Below are 16,684 nucleotides of genomic sequence, written 5' to 3'. Positions count from 1 at the left end.
CATAAAACATGGTATTAGTTTTAGGCATACAGCATAATTGATACATGTATATAGTGTTATCTGATTACAGCAATGGGTTTAATTACCATCCATCATCGCACATAGTTAGAATTTTTTTTTAAGGTCTACTCTCTTACTAGCTTTCAAATATATGATACACTACTGTTAACTATAGTCATCATACTACACATAATATCCCTGGGATTTATTTATCTTAGAGCTAGAATTTTGTACCTTTTGACCACCTTCACCTACTTCACCTACACCCAGCCCCTGCCTCTGGCAACCACCAGGCCTTTTTTTTTTTTTTTTTTTTTCCACCAGTCTTATTTCACTTAGTGTAATACTCTCAAGGAACTTAAAAAGAAAAAAAATGAAGTACAGGATTGGTAGAAGGAAGGAAATAACCAAGATTAGAGTGTGAGTAAATAAAATCTAGTCTAAAAAGATAATAGAAAAGATCAGTGAAACTAAGAGTTGGTCTTCTGAAAAGATAAAATAGATCTTTAACTAGCCTCGCCAAGACAAAAAAGGGGACACAAATAAATAAAATCAGAAAAGCGGAGAGGTTACAAATGACAACACAGAATTACAGAGGATCGAAAGAGACTATTGTGAGCAATTATCCACCAACAAATTGGACCGCCTAGAGAAAATGGTTAAATTCCTAGAAATAGAACCTATGAAGTCTGAATAAATTTTGAGGAAATTTTTAGTCATGTTAAGGTGTAGGCCTTTCCTTAAAGCTTGACTTTTCCATTGTCCTTTCTGGAAAGAGTGGTAAAACAGCTCTGGGAACAATGAAGCTGACCTCATTTCGCCATGTACCTCCCCCCACCATGCTTCCCTCACAACTCTCCCCCCTCCAATACATGCCCCCCCCACAGTGTGCTTCTGACTGAGGTTTGGGCTACAAAGGGTTAATTGCACATAGAAAGCTATAACAGCCCTTAAATGGGTTTTTCTGTCTTGCTACTCACACCTTGAGGTAGACTTTAGATTTGGTAAAGCTGTTGTTGCATTTCTTAGTACAGTTAACAGGTAAAACCTCAACTCTGATAAGTCGAAACTATTCCAAATAGCTATGTACCTCAGCATAGTCATCTTTGCATCCACAGGCATCCTTTCTGTAGTGCCTTACAAATGTAGCTAATGTGTATAAAATTGGGTGGATGGAAGTGTAGAAATTCACCCTGCTGCTTACTCAGCTTCCAACAGGGCTAAATAGCTAGAGATGAGCTTCTTGGGCCATGAACTCACTTAGATGCTGGCGATTGTGAAGACACGGGAACTGCAGCCTCCTCCCCCCGACAAACTGTTGAAGTGCTTTTACTGTGTCGTTCTTTCTCAAACACTGCCAGGTGTAAGGTACCTATTCCCAGCTCTGGGCTGAAGGTAGGGTTCTCTCTCAGGATGGAGCCCTGGGCTCCAAAGCTGGCTGAGTTGGGCCCAGGGGTGCAGGGTGGGGGCTGTTCTCAGCCTAGAGGCCTGGTCTGCGGCAGGCTGTAGAGGAATGTGTGCTGGTGGGGGAGAAGGTGGACATTGCTTCCCCTTTCTTACTCTCCTTGGAGCAGAAATGCTAAGCCCCTGCTAACATCCATAATCCACAGTTTATTACAAAGAGACACATTGCTTTCTCTCTTTTAAATATAGAAACAAACATAAGCAAGCTTGATTTCTAAGCAGGCTCTGTATGTTCCTTTGTTGCAGGAGCTTCTCAAGCAGTCTTTCTCTGTTTTGTTCACCAGTGAATCTGCTCCCAAGTCCTAGAGCACTGCAGGACAGGTGCTTAATAAATGTTGGTCAAATAGGGAGGACACACAGACCTGGGCTTGGTGGTCCTTAATGAAGAACAGTGGCTAAAGTTGTCCTGTCTTTTGGTCCCCTTTGCTCCTCACAGCGGGGCAGATCCTTCTGTGGCGGAGTCAGGGCTTCAGAGATCCCCATGGAGGGTTTGCCCTAAGGATTTCCCTGCTCTTCATACTTAATTCAGAGTGTGAGGTACTATGCTTTACTCTTTGAATGAATGAAAAAATGAATGAATGAATGAATGTATTTGCTCTAGACTTCAATGCCCTCATCTTAATACTGGAAGTGGAACTCTAGAAAATTGGTGAAGAGGGATAGTGGGAGGGTAAGGATCTTTTTTTTTTCTCATATCCCCAGCCTGAATCTTACAACTAAAGCAGCCAGCTGGGATCCCTGGGTGGCGCAGTGGTTTAGCGCCTGCCTTTGGCCCAGGGTGCGATCCTGGAGACCCGGGATCGAATCCCACGTCGGGCTCCCAGTGCATGGAGCCTGCTTCTCCCTCTGCCTGTGTCTCTGCCTCTCTCTCTCTGTGTGTGTGTGTGTGTGTGTGTGTGTGACTATCATAAATAAATAAAATAAAAAATAAAAAAAATAAAAAAAATAAACAGCCAGCTATAGGAAAAAATAGTACTGAACAGTTCTCACTGGCACAGGGGCCAGACACCCTGCCACTGCCAGGGTGCCTGTAATGGGAAATGTACCTCCCAGGCAATGAGCCGTGGTTTTACTGCCTGCCCCTCCACTTACAGTGTGGCTAATGATAGACCTGTGCTGTTTCCCTGTTGGCCACTCCTCTCAGACTGTGCTGTGACATTGATATAGGCATCTGGGGGTGTGGTGAGGTAAAGACACCCCTGTTTTCCCAGCAGGCAGCTAACCAATCCCACATATCAGGAGTACTTCCTTCAGGGATCTCAGGCTGGAGCCACTTATTTGGGAACAGGAATGTTTTAGATACTGTCAAACTGAATCAAGTGGAATTGGCCCAGCCGCTCCACACTGTCGGGGATTATGCTAGGGACTGCTCATTTGTGGTCCATGCCCTTGGTTTTTCCCTCCTGCCCTGTGATTCTGGGAGAAAGAAGGTCATTTTATGGTTCCTTATTCAGGACAAGCACAAAGGATCCCCCCACCACAAATCCGGTGACTATTTCTATTCAGGCTCATGGTGAATTTTCCCAACCATCCTAATCCTATAAAAAGCTCCTTGAAAGAATAACACATATCAGTTGAGTTGGCATAGAAACATGGAATGGTTTCAACTGAGATGCTGTTAAATGCCACAGTGTGGTATTGAATAGTCACTGGGACAGTTGTGCCTGGATGTCTGGATTCTTTCCCGAAGATTCTGTGATCATGCAGATATAATCACCACTCTGCAAGCCTGTATCCCCTGAGTTCCCTCACGAAGCCTCCAAACAGCATTCTAGTGGTCTCCATTCCACAGGTTCTGTCGGCTTCCCCTTTCTGGAGTGTCTCACACACCTCCTTCCCTAACTTAGATACATCTCCCATTCTCCTCTTCAAGGCCAACCTTAATTTTGATTTCTTTTTTTTTCTCTGAGCCTTCCTGTAGCATCCCAGATCTGGGGGAGCTTGGCTTTGTGTAACAAGTTAGGTTTGTGCTGAGTCATGGCATTTCCCTGCCTCTCTACCTCCCATTGCAAGTATTTTTTTTTAAGATTTTTATGTATTTATTCATGAGAGACACACAGAGAGAGGCAGAGACATAGGCAGAGGGAGAAGCAGGCTCCCTGTGGGGAGCCTGATGTGGGACTTGATCCCAGGACCCTGGGATCACGACCTGAGCCAAAGGCAGATACTCAACCACTGAACGACCCAGGTGCCTCCATTGTGAGTTTTTAGTCACACATGTTCTCTCCTCTCTTTCGACCACCAGCCCTTCTACTTTGGTAGATTGTCAGCTGCTTGGGTGGGGTGAGCCATGTCCTGGACAGTTCTGTGTCCCTAGCCCCTAGTGTAGAATCATAATATATCTGTCTCGAACACCGATGGAGTGTATTCATTATCCCTATTGTATAGAAAGGAACCAGGATTCAGTTTGGTAGGAAATTTGAATGAGGTCATATAACTGCTGAGCTTCAGTAGGATTTGAACTGGTCTTTTGACTTTAATATTCTTTATCTTTTTTGTTTTAATTGTTTTAGCTCTTAAATTGTATTTATCAGTTTGTGTGGATGTTAAAAAAAAATCCCAAAGGTTCAGAGTCTCTTTCCGTCTTTTTGCACCGTGTGAGTAACTTAATACTTGCTTGTTCTCAGAATGTCCTGTTATTTTCCTTCAAGGAGCCACTTCGCTGTTCTGACTTCTGACTTCTGCTGTTCTGTTAGTGGCTCCATCACAAAATCTTAGGATGACTTTTTACCTTCCTCTTGCTCGTCCCAGCTAATTGGGGACTCAAGACCAGCTCAGAGGGCCTTCAAATCCGTACCTGCCTTCTCCCTTATCACTGCCTCCCCCAGACCCAGCTCTCACTCCCCTGCCCAGAGGACTGCAGTCTGGCTGCCCTCCCTACCTCCCTTCTGCCCTGTTGTACTTCATCTCAGGGCAATCTAGAACCCTGCAGGGAGTCCTTCTACCTTCCGATTGAGATTTTAGCACAGGGCTTCTTAAGGGCTTCTTAAGGGTCTTCCTAAGGCCATCTAGTTAGTTTAGTAGCCCAGGAAGCCATTGTCACTTGTTAAATAATGGCTTTAAATGCACAAAATAAAACATAGGAGGGACACCTGGGTGGCTCAGGGGTTGAGCATCTGCCTTCAGCTCGGGGAGCCATCCTGGGTTCATGGATCAAGTTCCTCATCGGGCTCCCTACTAGGAGCCTGCTTCTTCCTCTGCCTGTGTCTCTGCCTCTCTCTCTCTCTCTGTGTGTGTCTCTCATGAATAAATAAATAAAATCTATAAAAAATAATAAATGTACAGTTACAAAGGGAACCATCGAAATAGCTATCAAGCTATTTTAAAAGCAGATTTTGATATGATAATCTATGTTTAATTTCTTATTATAATTAATAAATAATTCTGTATGAATACACTAAATAATAAGGTCCCCAGCAGGTGTGGTAACTACTACCGCTTGATGGTAGTGATGGGTGCAAGCGATATCTGGAGATACCCACAGCTTCTGTGACATGATACAAAAATGTCCACGATTGGTTTGGTGATGAGTCACAGGTCCTTCTACTATTACTGTTTCACCTACATTTGATAACCAAAGTAAATGCCAAATTTCAGTCTGAAGTTAGTGAAAATACATTGTTAATTCCTTTCCACTTGTGTTTTTGGCCCCCAGGTCCAGCCCCCTTTCCTGAGTCTGAGTCTCAAGGCTCTAAGGTCTGCGATTGCATTCCCTGTTAGCTTGTAAGCTTTGGGTCCTTCTGCTCTCCCTGTGTGGGCTCTGTACTGTGCACCATACAGATGGGAGAGAAAACCGGGAACTCCAGTGTCTAACCTGAGCACTGCATCTCTCTTCTTGTTTGCATCTGTGCAGGTAGAGGAAGGATGGTGGGAAGGCGTTCTCAATGGAAAGACCGGAATGTTTCCTTCCAACTTCATCAAGGAGCTGTCGGGGGAGTCGGATGACCTGGGTATTTCGCAGGATGAACAACTCTCCAAGTCAAGTAAGGAAGTCCCCCATGCAGGGAGGGGGTGGGGACACCGGCAGGGGCTGCTCCAGCCTCCCCCTCTGTTCTGTAGCCTGTGCCTAGTGACGGTGACAGAAGCTCACGAGTACACTTCTGGTCGTGCGGCCTTAACCCCCGCGGTGTAGTAGGTTATCACTGTAAAGGCGTGAGCCGCACCCCTTCACGTGTGCACAGGCACACACTATCCACCTCTGGATAGGTGACCGTCAGCCTCCAGGCCATTTCAGTATTCCCCTGTGGCTCACATTACTGTGCTTCCATACACTGCTCTCACTGCCAGTTAATAATTATTTTTTAAATGAACTGAATGAGACTGCATTTCTCAGCATCCTTTGAGGAACTTGGAGGAAAAAAATGGCACACACACACACACACACCCCGTTGGTGGTGAGAAGTGCTGTGTTCAGGACGACCGCATGCCAGCTTCATTACTAGTAGGACCAGACAGCTGAGAGGCCAGCCCCACCTTGGGTGAGCATGTGTGTCTTTCCGCGATGGTGAGAACGAACTCCAGGTCTTTCTTTCTCCAGGGCCTGAAGCTCTCCTCCCTCCAGCTTCTCTGCTGCCCTTTCCAGCTCACGGAGCAAAAGGTCAGGACCGGGAAGCTTTGTTCTCCCAGTCGCTAACCCAACTTCCCACGTGGGCGTCTGTGTATCTCTTGTGCCGTCCTGAGCCAAGGTCATGGCGTGAATGTCGGAAGACGCTCGACTGTCCTCGTGGCGCAGCACTCCCTGGGGGCGCAGGCTTCCTTTTCTAAACTCAGCCCTGTCAAAATCATACTGAAACGTCTTTCTTTTCCATTTGGAAAAATCTGACTTGAGTGGTGTTCTCCAGTTAGTTGTGTCTCTTTTATCTAACCAAGAGTATGATAGACAGATTCCCAATGTGGAGGTAAAGCCACTTCCAGAAAAGTGCTCGGGCGACCTTCTTCACTTGGCCTTTCAGCAGCTCGGGCTCATATCGCCTGTCATACATAGAAACAGCAGCTCTGGCTGGTTGGCTCACAGGCTTCAGGTATACCCTTTGCCTCTACTGCCAGTGCCAGGGACCCCACCCCAGCCCACCCCCAAACTCCATTCCATCCCAGGGTCTATGGTAGGAAATAATGGGAGGTTGATTTCGGAGCAAGTGAAGCATCTTGGAGCTCCTGCTGCCTTCTCTGGCTTGGGGTGGGGTGATTCTCTGCTAACAAGGCTCAGCTAGTGAGTACAGCTGGGAGGGTGGTGAGTGTCCTTGACCCCATGATAGTGGGAGTTGCTGTAGGTCCTGAATCATACATTAGTCCCAGCTGCCCTGGTGTCTCTTTTTGTACACGGGAATAGTGTTGAACCTGGTAATTAGGTCCTATGATAACGACACTGTATCTCAGGGATGTTGAGAATTAAATGGGCTTTCTTGGGAGGGGGGACCAAATTGGGTCATCGTACCATTATTTCTGTGGGGAAGTGTATTATGAGTTCTAATAGCAATAATGCACATAAATCACCTCACCCATGTAAGGCCGTCCATAAATGGTCACTTTCATCATTAATCATGATAGACTCTTGGGATATATAACCAGTTTGTGTGCTGAGACTGATGCACACTGATTGGTACCATGCACACTGAAGCATTATCTCTGCATGTGGAAGCTATTATGAGATTCCTTTACTGATGCAGAAAAGGAGATCTGGAGAGGTCTCCCTCTCTGGGAGAACCTTGACTTCTTGTATCCTGCCATGTTACCTGTGCTTTCATGGCTGGAGGGTCAGAGAAGTAATGCCTTTTGTATTTTGGGAACTGTTGAAATAAACTGCCTCCTTTTGCTCTAACTTAGTAATATGGACATTTGACCTGCCTGACCCCCTCAGTTCAAAGTGCACGGTGCTGGGATTCCTGGGGCAGGAGGTTAGGAGACTGCTTAGAATGGTCTCTCTGGGCACTTAGCCTTCCTTCAGATGCTCAGAAAGGACTGTTTCTCTTGGAGAGACTCTTCTCCCCAACACTCATTCAGTTAAAAGCCCTCCATTTCAGGACGAGGAGAGCCCACAAGTTTCAGCAGCCATGTTTAGTTACCACAGAATCTGTTCCTTATTGGGGAGGGTTTGAAGTCCCTGAAGAGGCATGGTCTCCTAACAAGGATGGGTGTTTCTAAAAGAACTGCATGGCCATGGCAATCTTCCTGTATGTACAGTTAAGGACAAGAGGGCCCATCTCTCCATCTTTCCATCTGTCCACCCATATCCATCCTTCTATCCTTCCTTCCTTCTTCCTTTTCTTCTGCTTCTCATTCATTCAGCCTTTGCTGAGCCCCTGTTGTTACTAAGACACTGCACAAGACCCTGAAGATATACAGAGTTCCTGCCTTCATCAGCTCGCATAACAAAGGAGTACACAAACTGGAAGTTTGGGAAGGTGCCCCAGGTGCTCCATGAGTGTCTGAGGAAAAATGGTATACAGAGGTGGAGAGGCCAGTCCCACATCCCAGTGGACAATGGTGGTCACAAAAGACTTCATACAAAAAGAGATGTGATGATAATGTCCCTGTGGCTTGCTGAATTGAAGTAATCCCCTGAAAAGAGAAATAGCCTCTCTCAGCATTCTGACAGGCTTTTCAGTAGCTGTTTACACTCTGAAGATAAAATGTCTATCCAGTGGTAAAATGTGTAAAATGTAGTCCCAATCACATACAGAATTTATGTATAGTGGTAGTAGGACTTGTCTAAGCGGAACCTTTGGTTTTAAAATGATTCTGCTTATTCCCTATTCGCAGAGAATGGCATCAGTAGTTTCAATGTGCTTTACTTTAAATTTTTTCTTTTTAGAAATAATTATAGTCACAAGAAGTTGCAAAAAAAAAAAAAAACCAACTAGAACTGTATAGAGAGATCCCATGTACCTCTCATCCAATTTTCCCTGGGGATAACATCTTGTATAACTGTAGTAAAGAAATGCCTATTTACTTTTATCATAAAACTAAGAAAGACAGAGGTAGTTCGTGCACAAAAGACATCTAGGTTTTTACTCCAGTACAAGCTAAACTGTACTTAATCAAGATCTTTGTTAGACCTGCCCACTTAACATTCCTAATGTTTATGCCATTTTGGCAATTTTTAGAGAGCCTTGTGCCTTCATATAAAAATCCTCTGAATTTAAATGCTACCAGACATCAGGGTGAGGTTTTTTAAGCAGATAAAATCTATGTCCTGGTACATATGAAGAAAACTTAGTGTACAGTGTATCCTTGTGTATCTCTTTGTTCACACAAGTGCATGCACAGACACACACACACACCTACATGTGCACATAATTATTTGGTATTTGTACTCTTCACATTTCTATTTCCAGAAAGTAATGGGTGAATGTAATACAAGAAACCTTGACTTATATTTTTGAGGAAGTGTACCCGGACATCTTGACACATAGCGGGTGCTCAATAAGCACTTACTGAATCCCTTTTTACTCTGAGGAGGCATTTTTATCTTTGAAAGACAGGTGCTTGAACTTGCTTTTCTTTTACCGTGTTGTATTTTTTATATATGGTGGTTGTTTATGAAAATATCTGAACTGTAGATCTTTGTTTAGGGTAATCTGATCTGTCAAGGAAAGAGTTACAGCAATTGTACTGGTTGATGTGTTGACTTAAACCTTTTACCTTAGATAAGAAAGTTCATAGCTATGTAGCAGCAGAAATGTTTTGCTCCATATTTAAATTTGAAAACGCTATTGTATTTTATAGAATTTGTGAAACATTAGAGGTACTTTTTCAGAGGTTTCTATACCCAACATGGGGCTTGAACTCATGACCCTGAGATTAAGAGTCAGATGCTCTACTGACTGAACCAGGCAGACACCCCATAGTCTTCTATTTTTAATACAATTTGTTAGCTTGAAGGTGGAGGTACATGCATTGTAATTTATATCTGATTATAATCAGATGTGTTTCAAGTCCTTCTAAATCTATAGATTCCTCCTCCATGTCTCCTTTTTCTCTTATAATTTTTGCTGAACAAACTAAGGTCCTTTGTCTATGAATTTCCCACCATCTGTCTTTGCTGATTTCGTTTCTGCTATGCCATTAACTCTGTGTCCCTAAAAATTGATCATTGCATCTAGGGGCTTAACTAAATTGAGGTTTGATCTGAATAAATATATATATTTCCCAAAACATCATAGATGGTGATGTATCATCAACATGGAGGCTCACAATGTCTAGCTATCTTTCTTTTTGAATATTAGCAGCCACCTATGATTCCCACCCACCATTCATGAACCCATGAAATGGGTTCCCATTTTTCAGACCAATGGTGAAAAAATTTTGAGTAAGTTAGATTTTTAAAAAAGAAAACATCCAAGTGGTTGTGATAGTACTGTGGGCAGAATCTTATGTTAGGAATGGAAAGGAATTTAGAGATCTTCCAGCCTGGTATCAGATAAGAACCCTAAAGTTCAGTGAAACAAAGTCCTTGGTGTGGCATGGCTTACCAGTGACAAGGCCATAATTACGTGCAGGCTTTCCACACACACTTTGGTATTGCCTTTATTCTGGCCCGCAGTTTACTCTTTCACAGGGCATCTGACAAATTTCCAATTTGAGTAGAGTTTAGATTATTTCTTCTTATTATTGGAGATCATGATTAATTAATTACCTTTTCAGTTTCCATTTTGCACATGCTAATATTGACTGTGAAATAGAACTAATTATAGGGACACCTGGGTGGCCCAGTTGGTTAAGCAGCTGACTCTTGGTTTCAGCCTAGGTTGTGATCTTTGGGTCCTGGGATTCAGCCTTGCATCGAGCCCTGTATTGAGCTCTGCACTTAGCAGGGAATCTACTTGAGATTCTCTCTCTCCCTCTCCCTCTCCCTCTTCTACTCCCTCTCCCTCCTCCTTCTCACAGGCGAGCATGTGTGCATGCTCACGTTCTCTCTCAAAAAACAAACAACCTAATTATAAATTATACTGACATTATATTAAATTATAATCAGAGAATATCCTAAATTCTTAAAATTTATTTGGACTGAGAGGCAAATCCAGATATTATTGTTGTCCAATTTCCTTTTCAGACAAATTCTGCTTCACATTTTGGACATAAATGTATCTTTTATTTCTAACATTTTTTTAATATTATTAAATTTCTCAGATTCTTTTTTTTTTTATTTTTTTTATTTTTTAATTTTTTTTTTTAATTTCTCAGATTCTAAACTAATTGTTGTAAAACTAAAAAGTATTCCTGTTTTTTTTTAAAAAAAATACCACATCATTTAGCTACAGAAACATTTTCAATTATTTCCATAATTTTCAGAGGGACAAAATTTACATTTTCTTTCTATAACCATTAATAACCAGGAGATTTCAGTTTGAATTGACTTTATAGTTTTCCTAATTCCTTATTTTGGAATTTTAGATTCTGATAGTTTCATGACTTGTCAAGCTAAGACAAAGATGGAGATGGCTTTTTAAAACTTGGGGCAAACCACTTTCATGATATAGAAATACTGTATTTCATTAGTTGTAGGAAACAGATCGTTCTTTTTTATTTTGTACTTTTTGTTCTTTTTAATATTAGATGGTATTTGTTTTGTATATGCCGTTCTATTAGCAGTGAAGAGCAATTAGCAAATTGATGAAACAGTTTCAGGCAAAATTAGATGCTAGGATAAGCATATGATTTTCTGTTGGAATTCTAAAATTCTTCCCTTTTACAGCGTTTGCTGCCTTCAGGTATTAATATTTAATAGTGATAGTAAAGTATTTCTCCCGGTGGAATAAGCAGCACTCATATTCGTGAACTTTCCAATTGCCTGTCTCTTTTGTGTTTTAGATAGAGTATGTGTCCTTGCTCACCGCAGCCCAGGCTGTTTCCCGTCATCTTGCGGGGAAGCTTGGCACACACACTTGGCCGTTCAGAGACATCAGAGCTGTGGTCTCCCTCAGAGATCCTCAGACGTGGTCCTGGGGAAGAACACAGGGAGGTTCTGTTGTACTTGGAGGGACTTTATCAAAATACTGAGTTCTTTACTTCCGCTTCCTTTTTCTGACACTGAGAAGGACCCCCGCTGTTCAGTTTGGGAGGGCCTTGCTTGCAAAGCATCTGCGTTCCTTGGGAATAATGTCACTAATGACTGAAGTGAAGCAGAATAAAAATTTCCCCAAATAAAACAGGCCCGCTGTCACTTGCTTTTTTTTTTTTTTTTTTTTTTTTTTTTGGTCATCAAAGTCCTCAAGAGCTGCAAATGAACCTTTGAAACACTTTATTGTTTCTTTGGATGATTCTTATATGGCCAGTGATTTTGAACATCTAAGTTTTTACTTTAATTGGATGGAGCACATTTATCAAACAGGGAAGACTTCAGAATTAGGGTGTCCCACCATGCCTGTAGGACATGGAAATGGGAAATACCCGATGGTATTTTAGTTGTCTATTTGATCATTTGACGTTCTCTTCATGTGTCAGTAGTGACGTGGCCCAGAAGCTGACTTGATGTTTCCTGTTGGGGTTTTCCATTTTCCTAAAGAATATTTTAAGAAGTGACACAAGTTACTCCCTCCCTCTCAGTTCCTCTCTCTGTAAACGTAGCCTGCTTTTCCCTCCCTCAGACCTATTATGAGTGAGCTGCATGACTGGCCTTTAGTTTGATATTTAGCTCATAAACCATAAGAGAACCTATTTGTTGGGTAATTTAGAGTAATGCATTTAGCAAACCATTTTACCTGCCCATGGTATTCTCTGTATGGTGTGTGTGTGTGTGTGTGTGTGTGTGTGTGTGTGTACTCGAACTAGGACAGTGTGTATGTATTTCCTGTACTTAAAATTCCAGAGAAATATGGGCTTTAGCTGTGTGTCCTGTCCTACAGTCTTGATAATCTCTACTGGTAACAACAAAAAAGAGATAATTTGACGTTTGACAGTAGATGAGTCCTATGTCCTCATGCTTGAGTACAGTCTCATGACTGATATGGCAAAAGCTCAATTAAGGTGTTTCAAAAAATAGGGTTTTCTGGTGTCTGCAGCACTAAGCAGAAAACCCCTTATATCCACACGGATGCCACTATTGGTTTCAATCCTCATTGGTGAAGACCCCCTCTAGCTTATTAGTACCTTTCCTTGTTGAAAGGTACAAAGAGTAAAATCCTTAAAGAGAATCTGTGCCTTATTTAGAATCTTGGGGTCATGGATATCAGTTTGTGTCATACAGGGCTCTAGGGATAGAAGATAAAAGATAATGGGCCTCAATCTATATTACACATGGGTCATTAAGGAATCCAGTGACTTGGATTTCCTCTGGTTAATTGAGGTTTTCCTTTTCTTGAGCTAAAATGTGGCAATGGCTTCCAGGTTTAAAGGGGGCATAATCTCCATGCCAGTCATGGGCAGAGGCAAGCCCCTCTTCCGGATGCTCATTGCTATCGTGGTTGTGTGGGGACTTTGGGCTCATTCTGTAACATTCTTAAATTCTGCCTAATGGTCTCTGATTAATTTGCCAATAAAACTCTTACAGCGGATTCATTGAAGGCAAGTTCAGTTAAAGACTCTCCTTCTTCCTTCTTTTGCCATCATTTGCTCCCCCCTTCCCCTCTCTTGTTTTTCTCTCCCCTTCTCTTCTCTCATTCACTGTCAGGAAAGACTACCTTTGAAGGGACAATTCTGTACCGAGCTGCACCGGGAAAGACGGAGGGCCACAGACGCTATTACAGTGAGTGACCTAAACGGCAGGAGGCAATTGTAAAGTTAACATCCGAGTACTTGTGGTTTTTGACACGGCCGCCGCACTTTCCTGAGCTGCTCATGCTTCTGCCAAGTGTGTGTGTGAATTTCTGATCCAAGGACATGGACTTATTTGCCTGAATAAGTGCTGTCTCCTTGGTGTGTGCTACAGGAGCATTCTCATCACCAGCCCTGGCGCTTTCTTGTTTGCTTTATGCCTCTGCCATGTGTGTAACATGCGTGCATGAGCCATGCGTGCAGAGAAGGGACCAGTAGCATTTGTCATGGCATACGTATTTGTACCAGTATCTCTGGGCCTCTGCGGTGGTGTGAGATGGCTTTCCATGGAAATGTCAACCTCTCGTGGTTACTGCTTTTCCCGAGTGGCTCATTAGAAACCAATAAACCATTTCTTCATTGTGTTGTTCAAAGAAATAAGAATTTGGCATGAAAGTCCATGCCAGAAATGGCGTTCTGCTTTGCTCATTCAGCCAATCACTGCACGACAGACTTCTTTTGGCAGGACCAACGGATAGCCTTTTGTGTTGTGAAATAAAGCTGCCAAAAGTTGAGGGGAAGGACACGAATGAGATTAATGAATGAATTTCGTGAAGCTCTTAGAACAGTTCCTGCCGCTGAATAGCACTATACACGTGAGTTTTAAATTTAAAATAAACAAAAATGGCTCACAGACCTGAATTGATCCATGCTGGAATATTACGGTAAATTACACAAAAGTGTAATTTATTATGTCATTTGGCCAGCCATATAACAGAAAATTTGAGGCTCTGTTCTTTTTTTTTTACCTTGAGGGAAAAGCTTCCACCCTGGTGTACATGTACACATATGCGCATACATATCTACATGTAGAGAAGTGGCGAAAGAGAAGGTTCAAATGTGAACGCCGGAACCGTGCTTCTCAGACTGTCTGTGGTGAAGTTTATTTTTATTTCTATCCTCCCACGGACGGATACCTGGTCTTGCTGTACACAACTTTACTACGCATGCAGTGTGCCATCTGCACCTCACCACAGGCAACTGACAGATCGGGACTGGTCTGTTCCCTGGTCACCCAGACAAGTCCACGGGCCACACATCTGAAGTCATACCAGTACACACTGCTATAAGTGTTTCCAAATATGCACACTTCCTGTGCAAAGCTTGCTATGTACCAGTAACAAGCCCTTCATGAACTGGCCCTAGCCCACAGACCACGCTCTGTGCTGTCCTACCTGTCGGTGTCACCTGGCATTCTGAGCATGACACGGGGACATTTTCAGGATGGTGTGTATGATGGGCACCAGTAGCTATAAGATGCAGCACCAAACCAACATGAAAACGTCACCTTTGATTGTCTCCAAAGGGAAGGAATTAGATTTTGAGTTCTTTCACCAACCCAGATACTCAGCTATATAATTTACATTCTTAAAAGTGATAGAAGCAGGCTGCCAGAATGTCTGGAAGAAAAATCTGCCATGTGTTTTCTTCCCAGTCCATGCTTATGTGGTTGAATGACTGTGCCCCCTCTCTCTGTGTAATGTGAAGAGCATTTCTCACAGTGATTAATACAAAGTCATTAAGATGAACCTGGAAGGCAGCAAATCCCTGAAACTAGAAGCTCAGTGAAATCAGAATGGCAGTGGTTGAAAATATTATGGTTCTAACTAATGAGGAATGATAGAAGACTCCTTCAAATTCCTCTCTTTGAAGAACTAAAACAGCCTTGCCCTAATCCATTTGCCCTGCTGCCTTCTGCTGCTGGTGGTGGTGGTGGTGGTGGTGATGGTGGTGGTGGTGGTGGTGGTGATGGGGAGGGCAGGACGGTAATGGTTTCTTCCCACTAACTCTTTCTTTATTCCACCCTCAAATGGTTCTTTCCAACCCAGAAAAGAGTATACAAGCCATTTATCACATAGAAAGAATCCATACGGCAAAATGAGAACATGTTAAAGGGGAAATGACACAATATTTAGACTCCAAAATTATATCTCCAGCAGGGATAGTTCCAAAAACAATGAACAAATAAACACACGAATGGATAGCTAATCCAGAGGGGTTCTTCATGTTTTGCACACTCAAATCCAGGCCTATAAATTACAGCCGACCCCATTGCTGTAGGCTGCTCCTTATTGCTCTGCCCTCCATTCTTGCTCACAAATGCTGTTCTTTAGCTAATTAAAATGTACACCAGGGATCTTCCTCCTCTCCCCTTCTTTTTTGGCTTATAAATACCATTTTATTGAAAACAGCAGCAGCAACAAACACAGCCATTGTTTTAATGTTAAGGATTTGATTTTGAAACTTGTTAGCAATTTATAATGACCTTTCTATATTTTATCTGTTTTCATTTAACAGTTTCTTCCTGCACTGAGACTACTTTATTTGAATGACTTCGACATTTTATAACATTTTATGTGAGCAATTATTTGGTGTATTATTCTTACGTACTAGGAGGCCACCTTCCCTGTAGAAAGATAACGTACAATTGGCTAATACAGAACAAAATTTGATGTACTTTCATCGAGAGCATCGTTGTCATAAGGGGATGTACAGTAAACGTTCAGGAGCTATTCTACACATCTAGAGGCTTTAGAGGCAGATTGAATGGCAAACTAGTATTCCATAAGATATCATTTGAATCCGGCCCTTTGATGGGATGACTGATATACTGACTTTCAAAGTAAGAGTGTACACCTAGAAATTAACTAGAAACAAATAGGCTCTTCCTTTTAGGAACATGATTGTGGGCAGAGCCTGGGGAAAAAAGAATCTGGGAGGTAAGTGTTCATGCTGTCTTGCTGACAACTATTTGGTGACTTCCAACACACACCACAAGAGGTCAAAGGAAGGATGTCATGTTCCCAGTGTTCTTCTTTGGAAAGGGATTCAGCCTTGGGGAAATGATGGCATTGAGGGAGGGAAGAAGAACAGTGGGCTCGGGGAATTCTGGCCTCCGGGAAGGCAGCTTCCTTCCTTTCTTTAACAGACACAGTCATCTTTGCCAGTGAAGGCGTCTCAATGTCAAGTTTGGTTTAATGCTTTCCTAGAGAAACATGTCTGCGTGCATTTATTCCTTGTGAAGCCATCCAAAGAGATTTAATTCTTTGGCAGTCATAATTTTGTGTGGTTTCTTTAATTGCTAATTTGTTTAAATGGCTTTTAGCTTTACAGTTTCCCTTTAGGAAATGTTACTTTCATTGCTAATTGCTAATTGCCATGAGTCATAGAGATTGGAGGTACAGTATGTGGTCCTGACAGGGTGGGGTGGTGAGGACAGAGTGGGAAGGGTTGTCATCACACAGACTGTGGCAAAACAAATTTGTATTAGAATCAGGCTCTGGCTGAAGAGAGGTGAGATGTCACATAAGAGATCTGCTTTGAAATTAGATTTTTTTGGGGAAGAATTTCAATTCACTTCTGAAAATCAAAGGCTGGGGGTGGGGAGATTGAACAAAACTCAGAGCCACCTGAACGCAACATATTCGACACATGAAATGAAAAGTCCTGTGCCCAGTAACACTTGTAG

General features: G+C 42.6%; 1 protein-coding gene across 11 annotated transcripts in view; it reads left to right on the top strand.

Annotated features, from left to right (window-relative positions):
- SH3KBP1 (SH3 domain containing kinase binding protein 1) overlaps positions 1-16,684 on the top strand; it is a 339,617-nt gene that overhangs the window by 185,494 nt on the left and 137,439 nt on the right. For 5 of the 11 annotated variants that reach the window (XM_038586998.1, XM_038586995.1, XM_038586992.1 and 2 more), the window contains 3 exons: positions 5,318-5,447; positions 6,002-6,061; positions 13,073-13,147. In XM_038586998.1, the coding sequence (XP_038442926.1) occupies positions 5,318-5,447; positions 6,002-6,061; positions 13,073-13,147 (265 nt within the window). The remainder of the gene's footprint in view (positions 1-5,317; positions 5,448-6,001; positions 6,062-13,072; positions 13,148-16,684) is intronic. The other 6 variants (XM_038586999.1, XM_038586996.1, XM_038587002.1 and 3 more) reach the window with 3 other exon arrangements.

This window comes from Canis lupus, chromosome X, assembly GCF_011100685.1.
Source record: "Canis lupus familiaris isolate Mischka breed German Shepherd chromosome X, alternate assembly UU_Cfam_GSD_1.0, whole genome shotgun sequence".
Lineage (NCBI taxonomy): Eukaryota > Metazoa > Chordata > Mammalia > Carnivora > Canidae > Canis > Canis lupus.
The sequence above is the reverse complement of the archived record's forward strand: the minus strand, read 5'-3'. Positions and strand labels throughout refer to the sequence as shown.